This window comes from Centruroides vittatus, unplaced genomic scaffold (assembly GCF_030686945.1).
Source record: "Centruroides vittatus isolate TY-2023 unplaced genomic scaffold, ASM3068694v2 contig_971, whole genome shotgun sequence".
In the NCBI taxonomy this organism is placed as follows: Eukaryota; Metazoa; Arthropoda; class Arachnida; order Scorpiones; family Buthidae; genus Centruroides; species Centruroides vittatus.
In genome coordinates this window covers 2780902-2799328 of record NW_027122644.1, presented here as the reverse complement: position 1 = coordinate 2799328, position 18427 = coordinate 2780902, and the positions used below count along the sequence as shown (strand labels likewise).

At 25.6% G+C, this 18427-nt stretch overlaps 1 protein-coding gene across 1 annotated transcript; it reads right to left on the bottom strand.

The window, feature by feature from the left end:
• Positions 1-1313: 1313 nt before the first annotated feature.
• On the bottom strand, positions 1314-14643 carry Phm (Peptidylglycine-alpha-hydroxylating monooxygenase). The gene is made up of 11 exons (XM_067282802.1): positions 14432-14643; positions 8281-8338; positions 6993-7214; positions 6557-6640; positions 6416-6473; positions 3139-3203; positions 2219-2299; positions 2050-2132; positions 1919-1972; positions 1632-1681; positions 1314-1559 (listed from the first exon to the last, which is right to left on the bottom strand). Exons 1-11 carry the CDS (start codon positions 14537-14539, stop codon positions 1379-1381), a joined length of 1044 nt encoding a protein of 347 aa, XP_067138903.1. The 5' UTR covers positions 14540-14643; the 3' UTR covers positions 1314-1378.
• Positions 14644-18427: the final 3784 nt, after the last annotated feature.

Below are 18427 nucleotides of genomic sequence, written 5' to 3'. Positions count from 1 at the left end.
TACAAGATTTTTTGTTTCTTAATTAAATACTAATTTTTGTTGTTGGGAAAAATAAAGTGGACCAATTTAAGTTGAAGAACACACTCGTGCTTCCTGAACGAATCATTCAATGTGAAAAGTAAGGGTCGAGCCAGAATCCTAAATATCCTTTGTAAAAACGCGTAAATTGTAAAGATCTGTACTGTAGTTTATTAGATCCGAGGAGCATTAAAGACATTATTTATATATATAAATGATGATTGCAATACAATAACCTCCGGCAAGACAGACTGCTAGTACTCTGTAGTAACAAACTATTAAAAAATCATATAAATCCTTATGAGAGGGATTTTTCCGAATATTCAATATCTCAGTGAAGAGGAAGTTTATTTAGCTTGGTTGAAAAGCAGGAAGCAAAAGGCCGAGAATGAGTACAAAACGTCGAATTGCTAGAAGTACTCGGCCTTCCTCTCGAAGACCAGATTAAGTAGTTAAGGCATCAACCAACCTCTCTGGGAGAGCCGAGATCAAATCCGGGTAAGGAACTAACTTTCCAAGAATTTTTCAGGGATATGTCGAATTCCGTCCCTCCCCATTCGGTAATCCCCCATTGTGACCTGGTGGAACCACGAAGAGTATGAAAAAGGCCCTCTCGTGTCCACGGGACAGAAAGAATTTTTTAAAAATATGACTAATACAAAGAAAAACAAAATCAATAAAGCCTCATTTTTACAACTGATAAAATCTCTATTATAATTGTATTAAATGCCAAATTTAAGTATCACGATTTTTATAGGCCGTTTCGGTGTATTATTTATGAAATTGAATCCACACGAAGTTAGATTTCGATTTACGATGCTTTTCCAGGAAATAATTAGGTTGTAAAAACATGAGTGTATTATATATGCATGATAATTAAATAAGAGAATAAAATAAACGATAATGCGATAATTTAAATTTTAACGGATGTGTTCAAACGTTTCTATGTAGTTAAAAGGTTAAAAAAAATTATATTAATTAAAACAGCTTAAAATTTTTTATTCTAAAACAGTATTTCTTAAACATACTTCTTAATTCAACAAATAAAATTAATTTCAGCAATTCATAAATATATTTTATTTACACTTTTTTGAAAAATTTTGATTGCCAATTAAAATATATTTGATATTAAATTACAGTTTTCAGGCTAAAAATAAGGAAGTATTTCGTAAATAAATTTCAGGAACTTTAAAACCTTAAGATAGAACATTTTTGGATTAGAATTTTATGTTTTTCTTTTATATTTAATATAATAATAAAGAAATATTTCAAAAACTTTTACATAAATAAATAAATAACTAGTTAAAAATTTTTATATAATATTTTTTTTACAACAGTAAATAGGAAGATAGTCACAATTTCATTTTCTTAATGAACTTGCATCTTTTTCAACCCATTCAGGTATTTTGTCTATCAATAAATCATTCTTCCAGTAATATCCGGGAGGACCCATGGAGAAACAATATTTTTCATCTAGAATGTCATTTCCGTTTACGTAATACATCATATAGAAATTACACATCTCGTCTTCGGCAGTCGCTCTACGGGAATGTTATTATTTATATTATGATTGTATATCATATGTTATATTACGGTAATTGTATTATCCTTACCCAACAGACGTTACTCGATCTCTAAAATTGTACATTGTACATCTGGCCGCCTGAAAGTTAAATGTTTTATTTTATTCTAAAATAATTAAATTATTGCTGTAATTATTATGAACGTCATAATATATTAATATAATTTCCAAATTAAAAAATTAAATAAATTATACGTCTTTGTATTTTATACAATATATATTAAACTTATTTTATTTATTCATTTGACTTGCATTTTATTTAATAGGCCTACATTTTAAAGAGAAAATTGATACGCAAAAGTAAAGATTAATTTTTACCAATACATCGCCTTCTTCAATAATTAAATTTTTGTCTTCCACCGGATAAAACATCTGAAATATAAATTATATATTTTAAAAGATAGGCCCATAATATATGGATTAATTTCGTTGATGTTTGCCCAATTCACCTGAGGTTCTAAAGGATCATGTTTTCCTATTAATTTCCAGCTTCCATCTTTTCCTTTAATAACATAACCAGAAACTACTTTACCTAAAAAGTAATAAAATCTTCAGTATTAAATTTAAAAAGGAAAATAAAATCGGTATATTTTTTTAAACTTTAATATAGTATCTTACCAAGGGCATGGGTATGGGTCCTAAAAGCAAATGGATGAAGAATAAGTGGTTTATCAATTTTGCAAGCTGTTTCAAACCGTTCTGCAAATAAAAAAGACTGTTTAGGTACATAAAAAAATTCAGCAACGAGTTATATAACTTTCCCAGCCAGATTTTAAAATTGTGTGTGGCGTCATCTGTTGTGAGATTTCATTTTAAAAACTTTTTTAGCATTAATTATTATAAAATGGTAAAATGCTTTATTTTGAGGGAAGAGACAAGTTTTATAAACAAAAAAAAAATGAAAAGGCTAATAACAAGTAAAATCATCAAGTCCGATATGACAAGTGAAGTCGGCTATATTCTCATCCCCTTAACCTTTAATCACCGAAATTTAATAGCATCAATCAATACTCCTAATACACAAAATTCCCTGAAAAGTTTCAAAAATTTTCGACAAAACGAATAAAAATTATTAAGCTTCAAATTGATTGAACAAAATTCTATCACATACATAAACAGAATCATCCATGAATAAGAAAAACCGCCATTTTTTCTTTTTTCTTTTGCATTTCTGGACGTCTCAAGGTCCTCTGAGTCCAAAAATGTAAAAATCTGCAGTGGTAATTTTTGGCCGATCGCCATAGTTTTCCTCTGTTATCTATATACAGGATGTCCCAAAAGTCTCCATACAGTGACACAAATCAAGCCCACTAGTAGCCGATTAAATAAAACCATTGAACACTGGTAGTTGGTGATTGGTTCGTGCCTGACCAATGAGCTGGCCACCATGCAGTGTTCTAGATTTTCTTCATGTGTCTAACACATAAACACAATCCAATTTCCACATTTCACCTTTGTATGTATGGAAACTTTTGGGACACCCTGTATAACAGCCGGAAAAGTAAAAAGTTCAAAGATATTAAAATATTATATTTCACCTTCTGATTTAGGAAGAGCGAAGCCACTCGTTCCTAATAAGTATACTCCGGCTCGTTTCGTAACACTGCAAAATAAAAAGGAAATCATATAAGCTAGTTTTTTTTAAAGAATTATATGTAGTATGTTCCCATCCTAAAAGTTTGAAATATAGACTCACAATTCAGAGGTTTGCAATACAGGCTCATACCTAGAAGTGACAATCCATAGCCAGAATTTGAAACACGTCATACCTATAGCTAGGTTTGACGTGATCCTCGGTCTGATTATCCACTTCCAGTGTAAATCTCTGCGAACCTCTAAAATATGGGTCTATATATATAAAATCTAGGGAACACACAATTATAATATTAACTTCAAATAAATTAATGGCATACTTATATATAAACAATGAATTTTTACGTGTTTAATGATTTAACTATGAATGGGACTAATCTTCACTATAAAAGGTTCAAGAACCTTTTATAGTGAAGATTAGTCCCATTCATAGTTAAATCATTAAACGTATCATTTGAAACTACTTATAATTTCTATTGTGATTAGGTTCAATAAATTTATCATTTTACTACACTTTAAATAGCTAAAAACTATTAAAAATTAATAAATATTCATCATATAAAATATTCAAAAGATACGAAATTTAATACATATATGCATATCCAGTACCATAACAAGGGTGGAGCAAATGTATATTCGACAGGGCGCAGCGAAGGTAAGGACCTCAAGGATAAAAATGAATTCCATGTTCTAAAATTTATTTTTTTTTTTTAAACATAGAATCCATTACTTATAATTAAAATAAAACTTCAAAACTACGGTATACAGCAAAATAAATAGTGTTTACTGTTATTCTGTAAGGAGAGACGGTATAAGTTTGCTCCAAGTACGTACTGTACATAAAACTCTATTTACATATACTTTGAAAGTATTATGTACAGTACACAAATTTATATATTAATATGTAAGTATATTAATTAAATAAAATTATTCTTTATTGGTAATTTTTACTTACTTTAATTTTTACTAATATTCTTTAATGGTAATGGTTTTCTTTACTAATTATTTTGATTTTATTTACTTGATACAGAAATAGGTTTACATTTATTTATATGGTTATATTGTATATGAAAAATTTGATAGTTTAACTGATGTAAAATCATTTAAAAATTGCTCAAAATCATTTTACGTAAGCATTGAGTAATCTGTTGGTTACAAAATTAAAACTATACGAAAAAGGAAAATGCACAATTACAAAAATTAAGTGATTCCAGGGAGCGGGGAACGTTGTTTCTGTTGGCACGATGTGTTTCTTGTTACAAATTAGACCGTTAGTAAATCTCGGCCACAACTCATTTGTATCGTCCTTTTTTTGTTTTAAATATAATTGGGCTGCAATTTGAAAAAAATCAAAAATGTAGACCTATAAATTCCCACTGTTACCCGTTGTCTGTTTTCCCTTAATCTCGTGTTAGATAGATAAAAGTCAAGACTAGATATAGAAAGCTTAGAGAAGGCCCCGATTAACTATAAATAAACTTCTGGTTTTTATATTTAAATTGCATTAAGTTTTATATATAGATTTATAACTCTTATTTACATTAGATAGGATAGAAAATAAAGTCTTTTAGTTCGAAAATAACCATTTAAAGTGTCTATTAACTAATCCAACGTCAATTGGATAATAAACAAGGACGGATCCACGTTTCTAAAGTACTGTAGTTAAAAACGATTTTGTTGTAAAATTTAAATCAAGAGAGAAACTTCAAAATATCGTTAAACAATAAACCTGAAAGATAAACTGAAAAAATGTGGTACATCCAATAGGAAATAAAAGACAAGGTTGTATTGTCTCTATTGATTTAGAGCAAGGTCACTCCGATCATTAGACTTTTTGTTATGGAAAATGTATGGCTATATCGCGCTGACATTACTTAAACAGGAAAATAACATGTATTGTATACTATTACTTTAATTTGCTGATTAAAAAAAAAAAAGCTATACATAACATAATTATTTAGGTTTTATATCTAACACTTAGATGCTTTTCAAAAATATTTAGCATTATATTTATATGTACTGTTTACAAATTGTATAAATTTTCAATTTATAAAGTACAGAGTAAAATGTAATCGGAGTTAAGTGCAAGGCTTTATCCAATTAATCTCTGAAGTTTTTTTGTTTTTGTTTACCAACATTTTGATTTGAATTTTAAAATAGTGTAGTAACAAGTTGAAACCTTTACCTGCATATTGACGTATTTTAAAGTCAATTTTCCAGACTAATTATAACGTTTCTGTCATAATTATATAAATTACTGTGTAAGTTTTTAAATCCGGTTGGCTGAGTTGCGAAAAATCAAATAGAAATTATAGTATTTTATAAACAAATAAATGTTGTTTAAACTTATAGTAACTTACATATATTTAAAAATAAATTTGTAATAAATATAATATCAACACTTATATATGGATATTTGTATTATCCAATTAATCTTAATTTAGAGTTTTTATATAAAGTTACAGTTTCTAATGATTAAATAATGAATAGAAATCAATTACGGATTAGTATAATCATTGTTGAAACTGTGTTTATTATAAACGTTGAGTTAATAATTCAAATTTATTGTAATCATTATCCAAGTTTAAAATATTTGGTCGTAAAAACGAAAATATTGCAAGTTTCAATTTATATTAAAATACCATTATTTTAAAATTTTTACGAAATTTATATACATTTTATATATATAAAATAAGCTACTAATCTGTGTTCATATCAAAATAAAATCGATAATTTTAGCACCAAGCTTGTTAAAGTTGCTCAAAGTCTGTATATAAGGATCTACGAAGGATCTACGTATATAAAGCTCAACAATCTAAGAATAAATATAAAATCATGATGACTAAACGTGTGATTATATTTTCAATTTTCTATAACAAAATACAAGCCCTGGGTTCCACATTATTTGAAAATACATCTGAAACACAAAACAAAGCAACTTCCAGTGTTTCGTTTCTGGTCAGGCAGAATCCGACTGAAGATTTTCGGCAATTACAAATAAGTGCTGCAAATTATCTGCATTTATTTTTAGGTAGAGTGTTGCTTAGCTGAAACCGAAATTAAATGATGTAATTTTTAATTTCCGTTATCAGTTCCTGTTTTCTGGTAATGTGAAGTACAGGTCTTAGATATATAGTATCAATTAAATTAAATATTATTTCATAACTGTAACTGCTAGTCGGAAATAATACAATGATTTAAAAAACTATCGGAAATTCTCACCTTGGATCAGTACCAGGAAGTAACGTTATAATTATTCCAGAATTATCTGTTCCTCCATCTGTATTAAAAATTCATGAACATTTTAAAATATAATTCCATTGTTGAATTTTAAATTTTTAATAAAGGAGTCGAATTATTTACTTATGAATCGGGTAACGTCTGCATAATGAACTTGTAGAACTAAATAATTAATTCCGCTTCCTTTTCCTACTTTGAAGCCCACACCTATAGTAATGCATAAAATGCAGAAATGTATTAATATATCTTGCAAGTAATATATTATGCAAATTATAGTAGTAATGAATACAATAATGCTAGGTGGAAGGAAAAGAATAAATAAAATATAATTGGTTTCCTGCAGTCCAAGATTTTAATATCGTTCAAACAATTTTACAGTTCCTTTTGTAAGAATTCTCATTAAAATACATTATCTAATATGAAAAATACACTTCGATGAATTACTATACTGGGAGTGCAGAGAATTATACGTTCATACGCGAACTCTGTGTTATTTATTTTAATTTTATATTCATTAACAGTCAAATTTATTAATCTATATAATTGTAATTATTATTACCATCGGGTAAATCCAGTGGTGGTGCATCACGAGCCCAGGCATATATAACCTGAGAGCCTGATGCACATGTCGGGGCGGAGACATATTCCGATTTGGAACCAGCCATTTCGCCACAGTTCCAAACAAATCTTGGTGTGTCCCTTTGAACGTAACCGGGTTCGAGACAACCGTAAATCAAAATATGATGAGCGACGTGCATTGTTGCGTTAGGTTCGAATTTAACTGAAATAAAATAGCCCAGAATTATTCGAATTATAATTATTTGAAAAGCAATACAAAAATTACATAATATTATTACAAAATACTGATATTACCAACTGAATAATATAATGAAACTAGTCAAATTATCACATTTGAAAAAGCTCATTCTTATTCAAGAGTGATTCTCCCTTTGTCTCGAGTGACATTCTTAGAATATTTAAAATGGAATAAAGCTGTTTGACCAAAACAATAAAACAAAAATTCCATTTATTTTGTATATTTTATACAAAATTTATCACTCTTTCAAAACATTTCTGTAATAAGAAATGTTATGATTTTCGTTAATTTATACTCGACTCTCTGAACTTTATTACACAAATTACAGTGAAAACATTGTTAACGGATACAAATTACCCGATAATAATTTATAGCCTTATGATTTCCTTGATCTGACTCATTAATATGAGACATCAAAACATTAAAGGCTATTCGGCCAGCCTCAATTTTGTTCATTATAATGGAGTCGACTAGTTTAGAAATAAAGCTCTGATTCTAACTCGTATTAAATTACAATGTTCTAAACTATGACTCTAAGTTTATTTAATCAGAACTGAAGTTATTATTCTAAGAATTGTTAAGGTAAAACTTATGTAAAATCTGAATTAAAGCTATCTTTCTAAGAACAATCAGATCAATAATTATTTAAACCGTCATTGTATAATCATTAATCTAATTCTTCTTGATCTAATTGTCTTGCACTTTTATAATTTAGAATAACTAATTTCTGTTTGAAAAAAAAATTTATTTAATTATTCTTTTAAAATTCGATTGAAAAATTTGCCTTTCCACATGAATAATTAATTCTAATCCGAAAATATTCCGTTTTATTATTAAGATCCTTTTATTGCGTGATTTTTCGAAACAAATTAATTACCTCTTAAAGAAATGACCTAAATACTACTTTGGAAACGTTATTAATAGAAAAATTTCCTATAATTTTCACCTACATTTAGTGTAATTTCCAAAATAGCATTACGCGGAGAATAATTATTTAACTATTAGATAAAAAATTATTAAATTTTCATACCTATGTTTTCGTGTTCTTTCTTATTCATTTTATAAGCTACACATAAATAAGTTTCTTTCTGAAAAATAAATAAAATATACAAATTAATATATTTTAACAGACATTTCGTATCTAATTATCTATTAAGATGTCAAAAACTACATCATTTAAGTTATTCCTATCTTATTCTTATCTACTGTCTGGTAGAAAGTATCGTGACTGAATATCACTGATCTACTTTCATAATTCCTTTAAAAATATAGTTCTTAAAAACAATTAAAGGAAGTACAATTAATGAAACTAATACATAATTAATAAAATAAAATAAATATAAATAAGCTTCTAGCTTTTATATTCGATGCAGCTATATAAATACACTAATTATTCTACTGATTATTCTATTTATACCTGTTGTGTTTTGTACAAATAAAAATGAAACTTTAATACAGTTGTTTAAAATTAAATTCATATTAGCAATTTCATAACTTTATTGTCTATTTTCTCTAATTATTCAAGAATTTCTACTAATAGTTTTTAATGCATGCTGCATTAATTATGCATTACCTGCATTATATAATTATTGACTATAAAGATAAATATAATTTGTAAGTGATATTCTGAATAAATTTCTATTTATTATTATAATAATTGAGATCAACACAAATTCATTCTTGATCAATTATCATAACGAGAAATAAAAAATAGATATAGAATTCTAGTGTAAAGTTGATTGGAGCACAAGGAAGACTTCAAAAACGATTCATTAATATAAATTTCATCCAAATAATATTTAAAAATTCGCAGTTTTTTCATTGTAATTTATCATAAAATATCAAGAAACATATAAATATTATAGGCTATTATAGAAAATTAGCAAAACATGAGAATATATACACTATAAGTACTATTATTAAGATCGTAATTATAGCTTTATCAGTGAATTTTTTCGATTACATCTCATATTTTTATTAATATAAAAATTAAATTAACAGAGAAATGTATATTTTTCTGTTTTGTTCAATAAACGAAATTGAAACTTTAATTAAAATTTAATTATCAAAGACACTCGATATTTGTTTATAAATAGAAGTTCTAATCAAAACATTGACATAATCCCTATTGATTTAAATTGTTTGTTTGTAATCTAATTTATAAGTTATATAGTTACATTTAAAAACAACTTTTTATGATAAGTAGAAATTATTAATAATCGTACACCAAGTGATAGAATAAGTAGGACAAAGTGGTCAGTTTTTCTTATTTCAATCACGCGATTAAGTTCGTTCACTTCCTTCCTAACCTCGTAACTTTATTGAATTTCATAAAAGGTAAAAAAATAAAATAAATATAAAGGAAAAATATTTCATTTTTCTTGTTTTTTACTCCAGCAATGTTTATTACACTCTACAAACTATGTAATAGGACTTTACACTCTTTTGCACTTTACTAAAATCAGTTCAGATGCAGTCTTCGTGTTTAAATTGTTTCCGCTTTTAAATTCGGAAACGGAAAAACAGGTAACAAAATACGATTATTATAATTTAATGGGAAAAGTTTATTTAATGGATTAAAATAAAATCGTCGTTAGTTCTATTCTGTTGCTCTACTCTATTCGTTTGACAGTTTTGAAATTAACTTAACACAAATCATTAAAAATAAATAGGATATGCGATTTCTATATACACCTTAAGTGAATGACAGATGTCATTTATATAATAATAATTACATGTATCATTTTTGTTTTTTAAATAATAGGTAATCCATTAGAAATTGTTGATTTTAAATTCAGAAATATTTAATATAATTCGATTGAATGTTTGATGTATCTTTAGCACGGTTTTAATTACCACGGCAATATGTGTATGTGTACACATAATGTATAGTTGCGTGCCTCTGAGATAATTTAATATTGCTATCACAAGTGAAACAGTTTCGTTTAAAAAAAGTAAGTATCGTATGATATTAATACCTGCCTTTTTTAGAATAAGCCAAACAAAAACAATATTAATCACTATATAGGCATTTAAAAAATCAATAATTCTGTATTGCTTGCATATACACACACAAACGTACATATATATAATGTATATATCGAAAATTATATTAAATATTTAAGTAAATATGAATAATTTTTAATGTTATAAATATTATTATCGTTCATTAGAATTGATTTGCTTGTTTCATCCCCCTTATAAAGAGCAATAAATATGAAGAAAAATAAGTACTGGATGATCGTTATTAAAGTACCCTATTCAACGCTATCTAGAGAACTATTTAGCAGTCCAAATGCACCAAATTTTGTATTATGACATTTCAGGATATGTGGAAGATATTTCTTTAAAATTTAGTACCAAAGCTCATCACCTCATCACTATGGCACATTTGGAGCTGCAAGCCGTGAAATTTTAGGTGGTAGGACGCTTAAACAGCATAGTTTATTCAGAACATATTGCAAATTTGGCAGTTTTGAGAAATAGTATCACACTGCATGTGAGAAGAATCACACAGGATCCGTGGCTTAATTTTGGGTGACTTAAGTACTATAGAAATAGAAGACACGACACAATATGTATATACAAAAATAAATTTTAATTAGAAAAATATCTTTGAAAATTTTTCTAGTGTTTCTTTTTTCTTTGGAGGGTGCAGGGCACCCTGGCCCCCTCTGAGTGCGCCACTGTAGAGGACCAATTGCGGTTGGCCATTGTACGTGCTATACTGTTCTTTGCCTTCAGATTTTTACTTCAGAATGGGTGTTACATTGAACAGTATCCCCTGCATCGTTAAGCTATTTGTATTATATGAGTGTCTTGTACAAACAAATTATTTCTCGTACAAAAGGAAATATTCGTTGCTTGCAACGCCAAAAGTACCATAGCAATGAGTTTTGGTACTAAATTTGTACGGAAATGTCTTCCACATGTTCCGAAATGTCACCATAACAAACTGGACGTATTTGGACTGGCCAGCTTTCTGGCCAGTCCAAATACAGTCCAATTACGTCCAGTTTGTTATGGTGACATTTATCTTTCTAGTCAGCTTTAAATAGGAATACTTTAATTACAATCATCCAGTATATTCGACACAAATTCTTTGTCTTAAATTCATTAAAAAATATAAATACGCATGTGAATAAATTTAAAATAGAAAATTTAAATTTACTTACATTTGATTAATGAACACTGAAAAAAATTAAAGAAAATTTTTCTTATAGTTTATCAATGATAAAATCATCGAAGCGACAACACGAATTAGATCTGGCATTTAAGTAAATTGCAAAATTAAGTTTGGAACCATTCCAAATTAGCTAAATACTATGAAAAATGGCATTTGATATTGATGATAAACTAGGAGAGTTTTCCAATTCATTACTAAATGCAAACTTCGAGGAATTGTTGTAACAAGTCTCATTACCTTGTAAGAAGAAAAAATTTCATTCGTTTCGATTTATTAAAAATTTTATAAAATAAAAATATCGTAAAATTTCAATAAATGAATGGAAACAATTAATTTATCTTCTATTAGAAATTCGTTTTCAGTGTATAGAAACATATTTATATTCAGGAATGCAACTGGCAATTTATTTTTAATCGTGATCCACTAGTTGAAAAACACAAATAATATAGTAAAATGTAAACAAAGATCATATTAAATGAAAAATTTCTCCTAACTCAAATAAAATATTTAAAAATTAAAAATACATAAAACTATTCAGCATTAATATCATTAATTACTAAAGAAATAAACTAATTACAATATATTTTTAAATATATATTCACATCTGTTGATATACATTTTGAGGTAAAAACATCACTAAACATATGAAACGTGTAAATAAAATAACTGTCAACCTTCGAAACAAATTTAAATTGCACGTATAAAACTCTCATTAGTTTTATTTAGTTAAATTTCATATTCTTTAATTAAAATTAAACGTTGTATTACTTTAATTTATATTTTATAGTTTAATTAAACCGTGAAGTATACTTTGCTGAGATTCTATACATTATTTCAATTTCTTATATCAAATATATTAATTTTTGTATATTTTTCTACACACTTGTCAACTTTTTACTTTAGAAAACAGACAATAATAAAGTAAATGGAAACACTAGAATAGCTCAAGCATAGTTATATATAAACTAATTTAAATAAAGATCAGTTAATGGATATTTCCATCTGCACTATGAAATTGAAAATGCATGTTTTAAACAAATGTTTACTTATAAGTTTCTATTAATAAAAGATGCAAACATAATATATACTTAAGGCCTGAAAAAGGTAAGATGAAGCCTGGCACGGTCTCAAATGTCAACTAGAAGTCCCACATGAATAAAATAAAAGTAAATATGTCGATTAAAATCATTAAAACAGGCAAAAATAGATATTTTTACCACTTATCGAAAGAAAATTTAATTTATATCATTTCATAACATTCGTTTTTTTATACAAAAGAGTAAATATTGACGATCTTTTCTGTCCAACTCAGCTAAACGATCGTCCCTCTGTTTGGGCCTCCATTACCATAAATTTATTTATTTTAGTTTTATTAATATTAAAATATTATTTATAAATAATAAAAATGTGCGTTAGATACGTCTTTTAACTTAAAATTTTCTAACAATTCCTCTAACAAAATTGAACCGAGTTCTTAAAAATAAATTTAAATGGTATAACAATGGTCTAAAACTTAACCACGTTTAAAATTGTTATAAAAATATTAATAAAATTATCAAATATTTAGTATTATTGCATATATTTTATTGTTTTATTTATTACAAAACATTACTGATATTATTATGACCGTTATAATTGATTCTTTTGCTGTTTTTAACCGCAACTAATAAAATTATCATCCAACAGTCCTTACTTAAAATAATGAGAAAACGGAAAGTTTAAAATTCAATTTATAATTCTTGTTTTGTGTTTTTTTTTATTTTTTATTTTTTTTAATTTTCTATAATCAGACTATTTAATAATGAACAACTTAAAAATATAGAAAATATCATAAAATTTAAAAAATATAAAAATCCTTTCTATATATGTCTTTTAAAGCTATTGCTGTGCCATTAATGGAAGGAATCTCGATATCAAAATTTTGGCTTAGCACAGTTCTATTTAAAGCTTATAAATCTTTAAAAACAATCATTTAAAATCTTCAAAACTTTTTTCTAAGGATTTTATTTCATTTTTAATAAATAAATACACGCGCCAGAACATAGGCCAATATAAATGCTATTTAAATTGGTAAAATATGCGATTTAGGTCTGTAACATTTTAGATACTTTGTCAAGATCACAATATAATCTTCCCGTTGAACGCCTTATGAATTTATGCATTATTCTTTTCCCTATAGTTAAAAATACGACTGCCACCAATCTGATTTTAAAGTAGAACAGTAACTTTTAACATGAAAAAGTTCCCTTTTATGTTAAGTAACCGTTCTACTTAATTTTAAAATTTGATACTTAAAAAACCAATCGAATAGTTTGATAGTTTAAAATTTATATTAAAATATAAATACATTTAAAAAATGATTTTAAATGTGGTATAAATATTTTTAAATAAAAACCTTATCCAGAAAAATATCAGTATTATTCTGTTTTGGATGTTTTCAAATATTTATAAAAGCGACGAAAATAATAAAATTAATTTTAAAAATAAAAAAATTAGCCATAATTATTCAAAAGTTTGAAAATTAAATAGAAAACAAATGCAAATTATTCCTGACTGTAGATCATCAAACATGTCATTATGCAGCTGTTAAAGGTTTTCTCACAAAATCGCCACGAGGCAACATTTTCGTGTCTACAAAAATACATTTATTAACGTTTAAATTCATTAAATATTTAAAATAGTTCTTAAAAAATTAATTAACTATTCATTAATATGCGTATTTTTATATAATTTATATAAATAATAAAATTATACATAATAAAACAGCCAATGCTTGACTGTGATTTTCTTACTATTAATCATTATCTTCAAATAGATAAGGATAAAATTAATCACGACCATTATCCATTAGTAAGGTAAATATATGTTATTTGATTACTTATAATATTTTAGTCCTTTATACGCGCCCTTCTATTACTTGACAGCATATTTTTATTTCTAGTCAATGACATAACAATACCTGTTCGGTATTATACGGTACAAAAACAATACTCACCTGCATTGGTTGTACATCGGGCATTAATAGTGGTAATTTTTTGTAATTCAGACATAACGATGAATACTGTGTTAAAAAAATGGCAAAAACTAACAGATGTTTCTCCATGTTGATCGAATATTTGAAATATCGATCGGAATCGTTCTCATAAGGTTGCCTACATTCATGCAGACATGGCAACTGTTGACGATGACGTAAAGGAAACTGCAGTCACGTGACTTAGTAGGTGCTTTCCCTGTTGACGTCAGCAATTCCTGTCGACGTATGAATGAATACACACGTAATCTCCAAGCGATTTTTTTAGTATTTATTTCTTAAAATAATTATTTACTAAATAAAATACGAAGGACTTAATGAAAAAAACTATTATCCATTATTATTATTATTATTATTATTATTCTACTTTGTATTTTAGATATAATAAAAAATATCAAAATAACACGAAAATAATATGTTTATCAAATTCATTTTGCAATATTAAGTTATTTATAATAATTTTCTGAATATAATCATCGTTTTTTTTATTTTAGAGATATTTACAGTTTAAAAAATGCCATTAATTATTTTAAATTTATTCCGGAATATTCAAATTAATTAGATAAATCCTCTAAAGATGTTGGTCCCAATATATAAATCTAAAGCATTCTACTGATAATACTTCTATAGCTACAGTATAATTTAATTTATAAAAATAAATTAGAGTAATAAACATTTCGTATTGAAGCATAATGCTAAATAATTATAAAAATTACAAGCAAATTTATTCTTTTAAATTGAATTTAATTACATCATCTATATATAAAAATGATTTTAATTAATTCGACTTGAACAATTAAAATTTTAATTAATTAAATTTTTAAAAAGTATAAATTAAATAGATTAAGTTTTATTTGCTTTAGTTGAATAATTAATTAATTAATTATATTTTATCCGCTATGTGTGTGTGTGTATATATACTATTAGAGAGAAAGAGAGAATGAAAGTTGATCTATATTTAAAATAGCTTTGATCAATAGAATCATAAATTAGTACAGATTAGTTTTATTCTTATCTGTACTTTTTGACTTCTCACCTTTATTCACTTTTACAATTATAACAGTAATAAAAGTTAACTCTATTAACATTATGTGGTGAAGTTAATGGATCTAAAGCCGTTAATGTTATTTCTGATAATTGAAAGAATATTTCACTTATTAATTTTATCGAGGTTGACTTTGACCTTTTGACTCCTAACCAGTAAGCGTTAAATTTCTTAGAAATTTTAAATGCAAAAATATTTATTCTTATGCAACTACTACAAAGAATTTATAAAGTGTTAGAGTACAATTTAAAAAATAATATTTGAATTTAATTTTAAGTGAATTTCATATATATTTATATATAAAATTGCTTTTAACAAAGTGTTTATTATTTCGAGTTAAATAAATAGATTTATTTAGTAAAAGAATAAGGCGAATGAAGCTGTAGATATTAAATTATCAAAATAAATTTCTTAGAAATGCAAAAATATATTCATTATTATGTAACTTTTATAAAGAATTTATAAAGTGTTGGAGGAAAATTAAAAAATAATGATAAATTTTCTATTTTTTAATAAAAATAATTTAATTTCACTTCAGCTATATAATTTTATATTATTATTATTATTATATTATTGTTACAGTATAATATATAATATTTGAATATTAATTTTAGATGGAAAAATTGTATTTGTGTTTCTGTAAATTTCCACTTTTCTTTTTTATAGTGATAATGGTTTTAAAATCATATTAAAAGTCCATTATTATTATTATTGTTATTATTAAACTATATAAATGTCTTCATTTATTTTAATAAATTAATATTCTACTGTTTGAAGTTAAATTAAACTGGTATATTTATAAAGGAAAATAAATAGGGCTGGTTTGAATATACAAGATATTAAAGTGTCAATTTTAAATCAAGGATATCCATTTTTCTGTAACTAATAGAAACTGTTCGAAAATATTTAAATAAATAATATTAAATATTATAAATTTGTAAATAAAAATCTTAGTTTCACTTTAACTGTAGAATTTGATATGTTATATTTGAATAAAGATATTTATAGAAGGAAAAATTTTATTTATATTTTCATAAATCCCTAATACACTTCTCTTCTGGTGATATTATTGATTTCAGAATCATATTAAAAACTTCATAATATTATTATTAATACAATAATTTTGTGAAATTAAACCGTAGAAGTTTATTCTTTTATTTTAATTTAAAAAAAAAGCATATTCGAGTTAAATAAACTGGCAGAATACGTTTCCTGGAATCGAAGTTTAGAGAGGAAATCATCATAATGGAAGGTTCTTCTTCGAATTCATAAACTTTTAATACATAACAGATCATTGTTTCATTAAATTGAAGTATATTCTTTCGTACATCACTGTCATAAGTTTACCTCAACAGCACGCAATTTTCTGTATTTCAAGATTTTTTTTTCTTTTGGAAAATAATGATATATAATTTAGTAAACGTTCATGAATAGTTCTTTTGGCTTTAACTCGTCAAACTATCAAACTATAACAAACTAAATTTAAAAATGGATCGAATCCTTGGCCAAGTTTAAAAGACATTTCGAAGTTGAATGAATAATATATTTAACCTCAATGCAGTAACTAGAAAATATTAAGACGTTATCCAATCCAAAAATCTAATTATTTTATTTAGTATTTGAATAACTTTACTGAATATTGATGTATAAGAATAAGTTGATATTAATGTTTAATGTTATCAGGTGGTTCAAAGCAGTTTATAGGTTTTAATTATTTGGCAGATGTTCATTGAATTTTACTCGAAAAATTATTATTTATGCTCTTAAATATCATTTAATTTATTGCTGTAACGTTAAAGTATCTCATACTTTTTTTATTCGAAAAATACTCTTTATTTTCTATTAATTAATAGGAAGATAATGCCTATTGGCAAGAAATGCCCACAACAAACAATATTAACATTTATTAAATGAGTCTTAATTGAAATAATACTTTAAAGATTCTTTAAATATTTAAGTGAGTTATATAAAAACTTACTGTAAAATTTAATTACGTGTTTAAAAACAATTTCTTTTTACGAGTTTTATAGTCTTTTTGAAATAATTTTAATATTGAATCCATTAGAATATTAAATGACTCTTGTAGAATATTAAAATCTTCACTCTATATAGGTCTATATAAAACAGAATTCCTATTGTTGTCTGTTCTCTATGCGCTTCTAAACCTTTGACCTATCCATTAGAATTACCCTCGAGGATCCCGCGGAAAGTAAAGATTACCATGAAACCTGAACACCCTATTAATAAAAAAAAAAACTGTCCTTATTAATTTTGTCCGGGCACACCGGGCATATAAATGCTAACTAATTCGTATTTAACTGATGATTTTAATTATCAGTTATTAATTAATTAATTGTTATTGTTTTATTATTATTTATTAATAATAATTAATTAATAATTAACAATATCGAAAATTGTTCAAATAAATTGTGATTATATTACAAATTTCTTGTATAATAATAGTTTTAAAAACCTGTAATAATTAAATTTCTGTCTATGTGTAGACGTTTCATTACGTGTGTTTACTAATACAATAAGAAATTAATTTATTAATTATGAATGTTTTCTATAAAAATAACTCATAAAATAATAGCGAAGATATTAGAATTATTATATAAAATATATGTAAATAGTATTTACGATGTTAGAAGAAATATTAACGTTTTATATCAACAAACTTGCATTAATTAAAATGGTTTTTTTCAAATAAGCTTTAAGTAATAATCTTGGAAATTTTTAAATAATAGACATTAAAATAGATTTAAAGTATTAACTGGAAATAAATAAAATTCTAATTTCGTGACTAACTTGAATGAAAACTTTGCTTACTTCCATACAAAATAACTAATATACTTCAAATTATAGTCTTTGTTTTTTTATATCTGAAATGACGTGAAATTAGATTTAAAATTAGT